The sequence below is a fragment of the Camellia sinensis genome, chromosome 14 (genome assembly GCF_055761805.1).
Source record: "Camellia sinensis isolate YWXY chromosome 14, ASM5576180v1, whole genome shotgun sequence".
Taxonomy (NCBI): Eukaryota; Viridiplantae; Streptophyta; class Magnoliopsida; order Ericales; family Theaceae; genus Camellia; species Camellia sinensis.
In genome coordinates this window covers 86,806,250-86,821,325 of record NC_138974.1, presented here as the reverse complement: position 1 = coordinate 86,821,325, position 15,076 = coordinate 86,806,250, and the positions used below count along the sequence as shown (strand labels likewise).

At 32.0% G+C, this 15,076-nt stretch overlaps 1 protein-coding gene across 4 annotated transcripts; it reads left to right on the top strand.

Moving 5' to 3' along the window:
* The first annotated feature begins 58 nt into the window (after positions 1–58).
* On the top strand, positions 59–7,971 carry LOC114289647 (lactoylglutathione lyase). Of its 4 annotated transcripts, none has more exons than XM_028233410.2 (9): positions 59–176; positions 436–567; positions 670–731; positions 2,703–2,763; positions 4,364–4,443; positions 4,547–4,617; positions 5,575–5,664; positions 6,721–6,843; positions 7,743–7,971. In XM_028233410.2, the coding sequence occupies exons 2-8, from the start codon at positions 475–477 to the stop codon at positions 6,819–6,821; spliced, it is 558 nt and encodes a 185-aa protein (XP_028089211.1). In that variant the 5' UTR covers positions 59–176; positions 436–474; the 3' UTR covers positions 6,822–6,843; positions 7,743–7,971. The 4 variants fall into 4 exon arrangements, with proteins under 4 accessions (XP_028089211.1, XP_028089214.1, XP_082761720.1 ...); XM_028233413.2 differs by having other exon boundaries at positions 7,254–7,971; XM_082905594.1 differs by having other exon boundaries at positions 118–348; positions 7,254–7,971.
* The last annotated feature ends 7,105 nt before the right edge of the window (positions 7,972–15,076 follow it).

Below are 15,076 nucleotides of genomic sequence, written 5' to 3'. Positions count from 1 at the left end.
TAAAAAAAAAATTAAAAACCCAAAAAACTAACTCTTTTTTTTTTTTTTTCACTCGTCAAATATTTTGAAAATAAAATATATAGTATAATTAAAATATTTCAGCCAAAAAAACTCTGTATAATATAATCCCTGTAAATTATCATCAACGCCGCCACTTCGTCGTCACTCAGCACAAGGTGAGCTCTCTCCTCGTCTCTCTCTCTCCCTCTCTCTCTAGAACAGAACCCAATAATGGCGTTGTCGATTGCAAGTTCGTTATCTCGGCCCTCTCTCTTCCGATTCATTACCAAAACCACCAAATTCACCTCACCTTCAATCCTTACCTTTCTCACCACCATCAACCCAAAGGTCCCCAAAACCCTAAAAATGCTTTGATTCCCTAATTCCCAATTCACCTTCTTCTAATCTCCATTTCTCTCTCTATCTCTTTTGCAGTACCCGACTCGCTCTCGTTTTGTATCATCATCATCATCAATGGCTTCAGAATCCAAAGAATCTCCCTCCAACAATCCAGGCCTTCACACTACTCCCGATGAAGCCACTAAAAGTTACTTCATGCAACAAACTGTAAGTCCCAATTACTCTTCAATTAATTCATGCCCTATATGTATGTATCTGTAGACTGTATGTACATGTGTTGTTCATGTTTGGAATTTGTTTTGAATTCAGATGTTTCGGATTAAGGACCCAAAAGTCAGTCTTGATTTCTATTCTCGCGTATTGGGCATGTCGTAAGTCCTTTTTTCTTTTTCTTTTTCCTTTTTTTTTTTTTACTTTGAGATTTCTTTTTCCCTCTGTGTTTTGATGCTGATACGTGTGTCTAATACTTAGGTCTGGTGCTTCAATTTTGTTCATAAGTTGTTCTTTTACTGTAATTTTGTTCATATCTGGTAGACCAAGTATTATTTTTTGCTTAAATGTGATCGTGCAATAGTCAACTCCCAATGGGCATATCTAATGCAATATTCATAATGGGTGTCAAAACAGCTTTATGTCCATGTTTTGGTGGAAAATTGTAACCTTGGCGATCCACTAATGACTGTGAATTAGTAACAAATTAACAAATATGTTTATTTCGTGAGGTCCCAAAATGGCCATAAAAGGCATCGTGAATCCAATTAGTTTAGTGGTTAACTAGGCCACTCAACAATTCAGAGTAAGATCCAAGTCTGATGATCTGAATAGTACTGGTCATTATCCAATGATGAAATCATGATACTGTAGGAAAAGCAACTGATTCAAATATGTGAATTAGTTTTGTTTCAAATTGATTTCACATTAACGTTGGTAGTTGCAACTTTCAGATAGGAGGGGTATATATAGAAAATTCACAGCGAGGATCCAGAAAGCAGTAGAGTTTTTCAAGTATTCAACAAAGCATTCTGACTAACTTAGTTTCTCTGTCTTGGTGACTATGTTATCACCTATGACTGTCAATTGTAGATTCAAAGTAATTCATTGAATATGTTTTCTGAGTTCTTGATTGATTCTCAACCTGTAGGTATTATGATGTAGGACTGATTAGGAAATTAGGGCCTAGTGGTGCAAACAATTGGACTTGTATTGGGCTTTGGACAGAAAAAAATTGTAGGATTAAAAGGAGAAATCTAGGATTTGTAGATGGGAAAAAATAGTTTGGACTTGTTTAAAAGTTGCAGGATGCAGGATTTTAAAAACTGTGTGCTGAAAGTCCACAAATTAGAGGTTGGGGATGATTTGTGCACAATCAGGTAAGGGTTTTGGTTAAAAAAAGGCACCTTTTGGGGCCTTTGAAGAATACACTAGGAATCTCACCGTGAACTCCCTATGAATTATAACCCCTAAGGTAAGGTTGCACAAGCATCCCGCAAAGTTATGAAGCACATGTGCTGGTACAGATATGGATACGGGTACGATATGGGTACCGATACGGCAAATTCTTAAAAAAGTAGGGTACGCGTACGGTTAAGGTACGTCAATTTTTTTTTTAATTTTTAAAAATTGATAGCTAAACATCCAACATACAAATCAAAGTTTCAATATCAAAACTAAAACGAAAACAACTTGTCTAAAAAGTTATATAATTCTTTTCTTTCTTTTTTTTGATCGTCTAAAACATGATGCAAAAGAGAGCAAAACTATGACTCGTGGGCAAAGAGTATTGGAAATAAATTACTTAATATTTTCAAACTTAAAAGAAGAATAATAAAGGTTGCAATAAATTCTATCAGCTGCCAAAAAACAGAAAGTCACCTCGCCGTACCGGGACCATACCCATGACGTACCCAAATATATTTGCCGTACCCGGCAAGTATTCGGCGCGTACCATCATATCAGTATGTGTACCTACACCCGGTAAGTACCCGGTACTTGTATGGCACCATTTTTGGAGTACCCTGTGCTTCATAGCCGCAAAGGCATTTCTAATTTCGTTATCTTCCTCTTCTCTACCAAATTTTGAACCTTTGACCCTCTGGGTTGTGAGAAACAACATTACCCGTCAGGCACCAAAGAAACTTAGTCACTTCTAAGTTCATTATCAATCACAATAACCTTAGAGAATTATATTTAAAAATTTGGAGGGTGCCAAGGATTCTTTTAGTTGCCTTGTATCTTTTTTCTTTCATAATAGTTTCTTATTGCTCATAAAAAAGGAAAGTTGGGAGTAAATCTATAGTTTATGTAATTGAATTTGATATGAATTTCTTCGTTGCATATTACAGGTTACTTAAGAGGTTGGATTTTCCAGAAATGAAATTTAGCTTGTATTTTATAGGATATGAGGTAAAGTGTTCTACATTACTTTTGCAATATTTTTTTTATTACTACCGATGCCTTGGTGGTCATTAATGGTGCCTTGTACATAATTTGTGTTTAGCAATGGAAGGCCTTTCTTCATATTAGGTCGCGTTTGGGGTGGTGGCTTTTTGGCTAAAATAGGCAAAAAGCCAAAATTCCCAAAACACCCAATCATATCGCTCTCTATATTTTTCTGTACGTTTTTCATAAAAAGCTAGAAATTTAGTTGGCTTTTTACAAAAGACGTGTAGAAAAATATAGAGAGCGATATGATTGGGTGTTTTGGCTTTTTAGCTATTTTAGCCGAAAAGCCACCACCCCAAATGGGGCCTAAATCCTCCAATAAGCCATGCATTTATGATAAAAGCATAAAATATTTTAGTTTTCTTCCAAATGTTCTAGACAGCTCTCTCTAGGGTTGCAAATGAACAGAGCCGTTTGTGAATAGGCTCGAGCTCGGCTCGGTAAGAGCTCGTTGGAACTCAGTTCGTTAATTTTTTTTTGCGTTCGAACTCGCGCTCGAGCTTGTTAAATTTTTAATAAATAAGCCTAAACATTCCAAAGCTCGGCTCGTTTAATATTTATTATTTATATATTAAATAATATAAAAATATGTATAAAAAATAAGAGAAATATGCTATTTATATATTTAAAAAATATAAATGTGAATAATAGGTAACTATAGATAGTACATTTATATAATAGTGGTAGTAGATATTATTATTTTAGTAAAATATGGACTTTTTTTTAGTATGTTTATATATTGTGTATATATAATTATATAATCAAAGTTTTTTTAATTGTAACTTTAGTCTCACATGCAAGTATGAATTTATAAATTTTTTGGCTCATTAAGGCTCGTGAACAGGCTCGAGCTCGAGTCGAGCCTAAGCCAACTTGGCTCGAGCTCGATTCGTTAAATTTTTATTCAGCTCGAGTTCCCGCCCGAGCTCGTTAAAATCTTAATAAACAAGTCCAAACATATTAAAACTCGGCTTGGCTCGACTCGTTTGTAGCCCTAGCTCTCTCTCTCTCTCTCTCTCTCTCTATATATATATATATATATGTATTTGTCTGTCTGTGTATCTCTATCTATTTCTATCTTCTAAAACCATGATATTCTAAATTTTCTTCTTGAAAAGATGTTCTTGATGGCACTTTCTAATTGGCGTTCTGCCCTCTGCAACGAGGAGACAGTTGATTATCTTTTTAAACCTTGTAAGGTTACTTGAGAGGCTGTATATATATATATATATATGTATATTCTTGTAAGATGGGTTCTCCCAAACACACTGGTTGATATGTTTGGTAGTTGGAAGGGTACTAAAACTAGTGGCAAAAGTCATCAGATTTGAAGGCCATTTGATGGGAGGGATGAACACTTAGATGGAGTGGAAGACAACTGTGTCATTAATCCACAGCATTAGGGATATTGTTGATAACTTGGGATATTAGTTCTTTCTAGGATGGTACAACTTTTGTCTTTTTAACTAGTACACATACATGGGCTCCTCCTTTTGGTGCTATGTAGTGAATTCACTTAAAAACAATTAACTTGACGTCACTCTCTCTGTCTCTTTCTCAGGACCCAACATCAGCTCCCAGCAATGCAGTTGATCGTACAGTTTGGACATTCAGTCAGAAGGCTACAATTGAGCTCACACAGTATATTTTATTTTGATATCACATTTTTTTTCTCTCTCGTGGAAATCAATTCTTTATTCTTCCCCTTCTCCGTAACATTTTGACACTCAAATGCTTGCCACAGTAATTGGGGTACTGAGAGTGATCCTGATTTCAAAGGTTACCATAATGGGAACTCAGAACCTCGTGGCTTTGGTATGTAACTCTTAGATGTTGGCTTGAATGGCACATATGTATCTTTTATGATGTGATTCCTACGTACCATTTCTGTTGACTTTGAAGACCATCCATCGGCACTGCTGATCTAATTTGCTGAATGCCACATCAATCTGATAGTGCATATTGGATCATTTTGATTAGGTTCCATACTGCCGAGGTTGTTCCACGCCTAGAATAATCTGCCATGGAATTAATTCATCTAATCAAAGTTGAAACCATCAACCATTAAAACTAGGCAAAATAAAACCATGCCAACTTACTCGTCTACTTCCTAAAATGTGGACTGCCCAAGAAATGAATCTTGTTTTTGTAAGAGTTATTGTCCACAGCTTATCAGCGCTTGTTGCTGCTTCAGACAATGATTATAGCATGACTTGACTTTGTTGGAATGTGTCCTATATTACCTGAAGTTGCCCCATCTATGCTAGTTATAAGGTTCCAGTTTCTCTTTCCATAATACTTGGGTTTTAAGGAGAAGTGTGAGCTGGGTTTTTCAATTTGGTATCAGAGCTTGGTTGGGTTTGTGATTGGTGTGTCGTTTGTCCGGCTACTGTATGTTGCAGTCCAAGAGGGTGTGTTGGAATGTGTCCTACATTACCTAGAGTTGCCTTATCTGTGCTAGTTAGAAGGCTCTAGTTTCTCTTTTTTTAATACTTGAGTTTTAAGAAGTGTGAGCTGGGCTTTTCAATTGGCTTTTCTAAATTTCGTAAAACTTAAAGGGGCTGTACTAGATTAGACATGAAGTGCTATGAGCCTATTCTTGATTGATGGTTGTGTCCTTGTCAGGAATTAATCCTCATTGACTGTGCTTGACTCTGTTCTCATTTTCTTTAGGCATGTGGATGTTTTCTTTGTAAAGATGATTTTTGGTTTTTGGATGCTGGGTTTTTAACCAACATTTCATGAGATTGACTTCCCTAATTTTGCTTTCAGGACACATAGGCATTACTGTTGATGACACAATCAAGGCTTGCAAGAGATTTGAACATCTAGGGGTGGAGTTTGTGAAGAAGCCTGATGATGGTAATTTACTCTTTTCATTTTTATAATTCAATTAAGCTGATGGGATGCTTCCTCAATAAAAAATAGTCTCAAGCTTAAACTACAAGTGCTGATGAGGAGGGATAATATTGTACTGACTATGGTAGATAAAAGGTCGGGACTGCTTGTAGATAAAAGGTTGGTCCACCTTTCTGCATTTCTGCAAATCCATGTGCATGGGAGAACCATGTCTCAAGCTGACTCAATCAGTTATATGATGTGAGAAAACAGTCTTCTCCATTTTGAATGAACCTCTCTTCCCTTCTTTATATTGAGAGTTGAGTCCTAGTGAAAGATGATTCCCTATGGTTGGAGGATATTGCTTCTTTGAGGTCCCTTATCAGGAGCCATGAGCTAAGATTTTGCAAGAGGTGCAAATACCAGCAAGTCTTGGTGCTGATGTGAACGAAGGTGATTGTGTGTTAGTGACCTGTGAGGATGGAGAGAGGCGGGGGAGGGGCTGCGACTAGAGAGATACCTGAGAAGGAAAGGTAGGAAGTCACAGTGCAGCACATTGACAGTGGTGCCAGGTCTACAAAGAGGCAGAGAGTTAGACTGTGAGAGAGGGAGGGAGTGTGAGGGGAAGCCAGGTGAGAGGTTCTCAATATTCTCAGCTTAAGATTTAATCCAGTGGTAATCTATCTGGATTTTTAATAATCTCAGCTTAAGATTTAATCCAACGGTAATCTAACATTCAGAGCTGTATAGGTATTAGTATTTATCATATATAATTTTCATAAATCGTGCTCTGGTTGTCTGTGGCTTCTGCGCGGGCCTGGCCTGAACTTATTTTGGGCTGGAGAAATTTAGCCCAAGCTTGGCTCGAATTCTTAAATACACTGCCCAAGCCTGATTTGTTTCTGGTTGGGATCAGGTTTCTTGGGTTGAACTTGCCGAAGTTGCACCCTTAACTGAAAATTACTAATGCTGCATTGCTTTATTGGTAGGAGTGTAAAAGCTGGATGTATTACCAAAACTTTAAGGATGAATAATTGTGTAATTATCATTGATGTCAGAAACATGCCATGCTGCTTGCAGGGAAAATGAAAGGGATAGCATTCATTAAGGATCCTGATGGCTATTGGATTGAGATTTTCGATCTTAAAACAATTGGAAGTACAACTTCTGGTGCTGCTTGATATAGTGCTGAATATATTTGAGGTAAACATGCCAGGTTTTTTTTTCTTTGATTAGCAATTGGTAAATATTTGAGAAGAATATTGGCAAATCAGTCAGCACAACACTAGTGATAAGAAATGGTTGATGGCATGTAATGGCCCATATAACTGTACTACTGGGCGAACTTGATTTAATTTAACTAGCAAGGGCTGATCTTTTGAATTTCTATTCTTGGACTAATTTGGTTTTTGCATTTGGAAAAAAAAAAAGGTTCTCACTCAGTAACAAAAATGCATGATGGAAAATTTCCTTTTTCTTCTTTTTTTTCCTTCCCTTCTTTTGTTATGGTATTGGTTGTTCTAGGATTTTACTTTGTGTGATGCTCTAATCTGTTTTCACTGTTTTTATTCATTCCTTTTCAGTTTGTATTAACATTTCTTCCCTTGTGACAGGCCATGCCAGCTGTTTTCCATTATCATGTTAAATAATTGGTGTATTTGTAGTCAATTTGGTTGATCGGTTAAAGAGTTACCCTAAATACCAGTTCCTTAATATATGTGGAGCCAAGACAATTGGTGCTTATTTGTACCCCCATTGTAAACGGGTTGTCTGGTTGCATTAGTTCATAAGTGTATGTAACAATTATGCCAACTTTGCTTAGATCAAGTATACCATGGTTGATTTGCTTACTTGTAGCAGGGGTTTCGACTTTTGCTGAGACTCAGAAAATGATATTGTTACCATATGTACTGCATGGCTTTATCTTGTGTATCTACTCAACAAATGCCATATGTATATGTAGGATCCGTCATAAATAAAAAATAATAGGAGTCACCATGCCACATGGGAAGTGGATAGGATAGTATTCCAGTGAATCATATAGCAGGTTTCATATGTAGGCCTTGCTGGATGGCAGTGACAATCAATTGTTTGCGATGCAGGTCCCTTGGGGTTTACCATGTGGGCTTCCATGCATGCTTTGATCTTTCTACGGTTTCTGTTAGCCAAAGACTTGGCTTTTGCAAGAGATTTTGATAGTAAGCACTTTCTTTAGTTTTATTGCTCTTCCATGTATTGAGTCCTATAAAGATGAGACCTATACTGTTTAAGTTTTAATGAAATTTCTCTTGTAAAAAACATGATGAAAGAAATAAATAACTATTCTGTTTATTCTACACTGTTACTTTTTAAATGCTCAACATGTAATGGTGAACCTTAGCTCAGAGAATCCATTGGTACCTTTTGCATATTGTAAATCCAGTTATTTATTTAATGTTTTCCTCCATTGTTAGAGATATAATGCTATGTTTGGATTTTGAATTTGTTGAAAGAGAAGAAAAGATGGGGGAAAAAAAGTGAAATAAGATAAATTTTCCTTTTGTTTTTTCTGTTTTTTTGAGAACATCTTTTCTTTTTGTTGGGGTAGAAAAATGAATATCTATTAGACAAAAGTGAGTGTGAATATTTACTGTTACCAATTTGCTATCCATATATTTATTATGATGTCATATTGAAATTAGGACATGAAAATGTAGTCTGATAAGGGGAGGGGAAAAGATGTTAAATAAAAGATCAAATCTCTATCACACCCTTTGTTACTTGTCACTAAGTAGATTGATGATGGAAGGAAATGAAGTTTGTACAAAGTGCTATATGTGTATCGGTCTTACAACCCCTCCAGAAATTGTAGTATACACAGATATAAATGCAGAATATACATCTTTTACCTATCGATTTGGGATGATCAAGTAGGAGCTTGAAATGTAGATGCTATTTAAGTTCTTTAAGGAATTTGGATCCATACATGTTATATTAACAACCTATATATATGTTTGCATATAAAATTTACTAAAAGTAAAAACAGAAGAAAAGTCCCAAAAAAATGAGAGCCAAACAGGGGTAGTTAATATCAATATGCTTCAAGGATTATATAGAAGCTTAGCTTGTTTTTGGCTAATATTTTATGACATGACTGTCTTATACTAGTATACTAATATTCTCATATGTTATCCATGTGTGTGTGTTCTTAGATCTTCCGACTCGTATAGAGACCTAATTATAGAAGTATAGTGGTCTGTTGACTAGGAATATTTTCTAATACAAATACATATGAATTTGCAAAGACAAAATCCATCAAGGAGTTCCAGTTCCTTGGTAGTTGGTTTGATTTCCATTACAAAAAAATTCTTCTCCATGTGTTTGTTTGGAAAATCTTTGCTTGTTTGGTTGTGGTTTTGTTTCTGTTTATTAATTTTAAATAACACGAATAATTTGTTTGACGAAGTGAATCTAAAAGCAAATCTCAAAAGTTGAGAACAGTTTTTGTAAAAAAATGTAAATGTAAAATCTTGATTTTCTCTTTATTTTTGTGTCAGAAGCATCAAAAACTAAAATTAGAAAATGAAAATTGAAAAGTAAACACACAACTGTTTTTTTTTTTTTTTTTTTTTTTTTGGACAAAAATAAAAATAAAAATAAACAACAACAACAGCTAATCAACACCCAATAACTAACTCTACTTTTATGAACTAACTGCCTTGTCATTAACAGACTAAAGTGGCACATAAAAGTCAATGTTGAAAAAATAAAAAAATAAAAAATAAATTGTTGGTTAAGGTCTGATATTTGAGTCAATGTTGCACAAATGAACCCCACACCATATTAAATAATAAAAAATAAAAATAAATAAATAAATAAAAAACCATAAAAGTTATGCTTTCTTCCCCTATGCAAACGTCCAAAACTTCACCTGTTAGGCCCTTTTTTTTCTTTTTGGTTTTTGGGTATGTTGAAAACAGATCATCATATTCCTAAAAGCAGAAAAAAAACTGTTCCAAGAAATTTTATTAAAAGCTTATATACACACACACATATATATATATATATATCAAGTGTCAGACTGTCAGTAGGTTCCACCCCTTTTGACCTTTTACATTTCACCAGAAAAGACATTCCTATAAAAAAGCTTTCTGCACACTCCCAACTTAAAAAATAAATAAAATTAATTAATTAATTTGATTAAAGAAATAGTATAATTGGCAGTCTTATTGATTAATTTAATATATACTCTTCATACGTGGTGGTGTACATATTGCAGACAATGGGTTGGCAGAGTCCTAAATTTTTTTTCCTATTTTTCTATTACTTTTTGTTTTAATATGATATTTAATATGCATTGTGTGGTACTTCACACTTTCTTTGAACTTGTTAAAGCTGTGGGACTCAAATAAAAATCACAAAAAAAATTTTATTTGTCAGTGATATAACACGTCCTCTTTTTCATTTGTTATTATTTATGTTGTCTTGCGCCATTTAAAAAAATATAAATATTTATTTTGTTGTATATTTTTTTTTTTATATTTGGTTAACAAAAATTGAAAGTCAATGAAAATAAGTTTTTTTTGGATGAATTTTACTAATGTCATTATATTAGTATTATCACTACTACCATTACAATCACTATCATTGTTGTCATTGTCATGGTTACTATGAATAATCCTTCGTAACTCGAAAAAAATTGGCTTAAATATTCAAAATGACGTCGTTTTGGGTATTTTTTCCCCCCTTTTCTTTCCCTTCCCTCTCTGAAATAGACAGAGAAAGAGAGAAGAGGCGAGAGAGAGAAGGAGAAAAGATGGAGAGGAGGAAGAAGAGCACAGATCTCTATACACATAGAGGAGGCGGTAATGGCGGCGCCGGTGGGTGGCTCTCTCTCTCTCTCTCATATATGTATATATAGATATGTGTGTGTATAGATATGTGCTGTGTTGATGATGATGATGTGTTGTAGATTAGGAAATATGCATCATTTGGTGTTGATGATGATGATGATGATCTTAGGTTGCTTTGTTGATGATGAATCATCTGGTGCTTGCTCTCTCTCTCTCTCTCCTTTCTTTTTCTTCTTTACCTCAGAGAGACAAGAGGGGGGAAAAAAAATTCCAAAACGACATTGTTATGGAACTCAGGCCATTCGAGTCTCAGTATTTTTGAGCTACAAATCGGAACTGTGGTTACTATTGTTACAATTGCTACCCCATTACTATTATTATTAGTGACGGAGTCAAAAAATTAGTTCAAAAAGGGCACCCATTGATTACAATGTTGATTTTTTTTTTTGTTCTCCTTGTAATTAATAGTAAAAAGATAATATTAAAATTTCAAACTATTTTTTAAGTATAAAAACTTTAATATTCTTTACAAAAGTTTTTAATATGAACTTTTATGCTTTGAAAGTTACTATCAATACTATAAAATTGTCACTTTCAATGTATATAACTAAGCTACTTTTTTATTTCATTGATCATCCATTTAATTCCATAATTAGTTCTTCACAATACTCAACTGAAAAATAAAATTATTTCTTCATGTTTGTTTTAAAAAAAAAACTAAAATCCCTTCAAAATTTTATAATTTGGGTAAACTGCACTAACACTTCTTGAGATTTCTGTTTAATACAGATTCTCCATTACATTTGAAAAATTACATTCTCCTCTCTAAAGTTTGTTATCCCATTAAAAATTACTTCATAGATTGCTGATGTCATGTCCTAAATTTTTTTAAATGGTCATCTTACCATTTTTCTTACAATTTCTTCTTTCTATCATCATGTCTACATTCTATAACTTTCTATCATTAAATTCTACATGAACATATTCTTATTGAGGAATAATATACAAACATAAATTTTATATAGAATTTTCAAACACAATGATATAGCTTAATGTTGACATTTCATTTTAAAACAAAACACCTAGAAATATGATTTATATTTATAATAATATCACTATCACAATATTTTTATGATACTTTTTTGTATAAATTTTTATATATGAATATAATTTTTCATTTTTATTTTCACTATTATATTTAGATTAGATCAATTTAATCTATATATATTTAAAAGGTATAAAATCTGTACAAAAAATTTAAAAAAAATCCATTGAATATAACAAAATAAGATAATGTATTGAATTGTTATATATATATATATATATATATAATTTTTTTGTTGTATTTGATGAATTTTAAAAAATCACAAAATATTATACGTCTTAAGTATATCTAGATTAAGTGTATCTAAAAAAATAAAAATTAAAAATTACTTAAAATATTAAAAAATTCAGTAAAAATAAAAATAAAAAAACTTGAAAAATAAAAAAATTAATTTTTTTGTGTGAGTTAAACCAAAGAAGATGATTGTTGTTTTTCTTGAAATAACATGAACAAAATATCTATATTATTTTATTATTTTATATGTATAAATGTTAAGAGATAAATATGTTATTTTAACCTGACAAGTGAGTATAATTTTTTAAATGCGAAAGGAGATCTGTATTAAAAAAAAACCTTAGGAGGTATCAGTATAATTTACCCGTATAATTTTAGTACGAATCACCCTAAATCAAAGTTCTTAATTTCAACACATTAAACTTCTTAATTCTATCAAAAACAAAAAATTTATACAAAATTTCTACCTGGAATGATGTGACTTAAAGTGAATCTTTCACTTTTAAAATAAAACACACCTATGAAGATGAGTTTGATTTACAAAAATGATAGTCATATTATTTTAATAATATTTTTGTATAAATTTGTATGTTGTAAAAAAAAAAAAGGATAAATTATGTTTACACACTCTGATATTTGAATTTAATACATATCACTTCCTAATGTTTGAGAAATTACAGTGACCCCTGTCATTGTAATTATTTAGACAGAATTAACGTTGATATAAAAAAAACATTAAATTCATACACTCTCTTTTTTCTTAATTTGCTTTATTTATTTATTTATTTATTTTTAGTTTCCTTTGCTTTAATTTTTTTTCCAATGTAATTTATTATGTTTTTTTACTAGAAATTGTTGCATTTTACATAAGCAAGAGATTTGTAAAATGAGACTATTAATCACAAAGATAAAAATATAATTTTTATAATATCAAGAAATGTGATGTAATCGGACCAAATTTCAAAAAGTATCAATGTAATTTACCCTAAACAAAGGGAAATTGAAAATGAAAAAGTGTGTGAGGTGGGCAAGTGAGCCCTTGGCTTTTCTTAAATTCATCCCTATTTAATTGTCGCTACTGCAGCCTCACCACCCCCTCATTTATCGCTAATACAACCATTATTATATTAATTTTTTGAACAATCAAATATGAAAAAAATATTTTTCTTCAAAAAGTAATTATTTAAAAAGTTTTTTTTAAATATATTTTCAATCAAAATAAACAAATTGTGCATACTTTCTTCAAAATATCATTGGGAGGAAAAATTATTTCTTGATCTAACAGAATCACGTGATCATACTTTTAATTAATCACAAATTATCATATTTCTTTTTTTATTTTAATTTCTGAATACAAAATTATAAATTTTACTCTTTCATCAATTACTTCGACACCATATGACCCTACCCGAGGAAACAACTTCTCCATTGGGAGAGGGGATGGAGCAGAGCAGAGGGCATTACCCTGACATATCAAAGATCTTTGTGATCATATAATTTTGGAGCCTTTCGGTTGCTTCCCAATGTGGATTCCCTGCCACTTCCTCCACATCAAATGATTTCAATTATCTTTTCTTTCCAAGTTTTATTTTTCTTCCTTCAAAAATCAAAAAAAAAAAAAAAAAAAAAAATCAATTTGGCATAACTTTATTTAAAAAAATTACAGAGTAATTTTACAAACATTAATAATTAAAATTTTATATTTTTATATGACTCTAATAATTTTTTAAAAGTACAATTGAATGAATAATTTTCTCAATAAAAAATGAGTTGTACTTTTATTTAAGAACATAACATAGTACGCAAACATGTTTTTATGGAGTGTGTAGAGGTGGTTTAACTTTCATAATTCACGGGTAATTCAATAAAAGAAATCAAAAGTTATTATTAAAGGTCTAACTTATTTTAATGTTTGGACATAGATTAGGACTGGGCCTGAAATTTTTGGTTATGGGGCCAGCATGGCCTGGTCTGATTGAGAAGGAAGCCCATCTGAGGCTAGCTGGGTTGGGTTGGTTTTTTATCCAAATGGATCGGGTCAGACCAATTTCTACACCATACCACAAAATGTACAATTCACATTTTCATATTAATTCAATAAATGTTAGTATTAATTTTTTACATTAAAAAAGTGAAAACAACATAATTAGTAAATGAAAATAAATATTAGTATATATATGTATTAACTTATGAATATTATAAAAAAAAAATTAATTAGAAAGTATTTTTTTGAAATCATAACAACTGTTTGTGAGGTAAAGTGTCTCTTAAGAGACAATGAACAACCCCGTTAGTCATAATAAATATTTAAAACAAAAACTCAAAATTTTGGTAGAAAAATTTGAGATATCAATTTGTACAATGTTCATTATCTAGTAAATGATGGAAATTCCACACATGGCCTTTTATTGATGTTTATGGTGTTATTTTTTTAGACAAAAAAAAAAAAAGATGAAGAAGAAGAAGAAGAAGAAGAAGAAGAAGAAGAAGAAGAAGAAGAAGAAGAAGAAGAAGAAGAAGAAGAGAAAAAAAAAAAAACAATATGGAGTACAAATTTGAGTTTAGACCTAGTATTTCATCCAGTCCAAAATTTAGATTAAAAGTAGTTGTTTGGTCGATGGCCCCCCTTCTATTAAACATAAAAAGAAAAATATTGAAGAATTTATCTAGAAAGTGGGTGCATCATAGATATTAAATTTGATGCGTGGTGGGGTTCTTATATAAAATGAATCAAGTTTATACATTTCAAATTTTAAATTTTAAATTATTTTTGAATTTTTTTTTCTGAGTTTATAACATTTTAAAACTGGTAGATTTGAACCTTGACGTCCAATGTCATAGTAGCTTCCAATTCCAAGTTCTCACTAGGCTCAACACTGTTTATTTTATTTTTTTTTTTTTATTTTTTTTTTCTACCAAACAATTTTTGCTTCTTTATTTTTATTTTTTGAACTAGGGACTTTGGATATGATCTTTGAACTGAATATAAAATTACTTTCATTAAATTCAAAATTATTTTACATCTACAAATAGAGACCATTTTCCTTTCAATAATGAGTAATGCTAGAGACCCTAAATATTCTACCAAAAGTTTTACCAATTGTCTCACATGGGTGTGGGACCCACACAATGTGGGTCCCATGTGGGTCCCACACTCATGTGAGACATTTGGTAAAACTTTTAGTAGAATTTTTGGGGCCTCTAACATTTTTGTTCAATAATTTGAAAATATGCTCTCTTTTTTTCGTGATGTTAGTAAAACAAA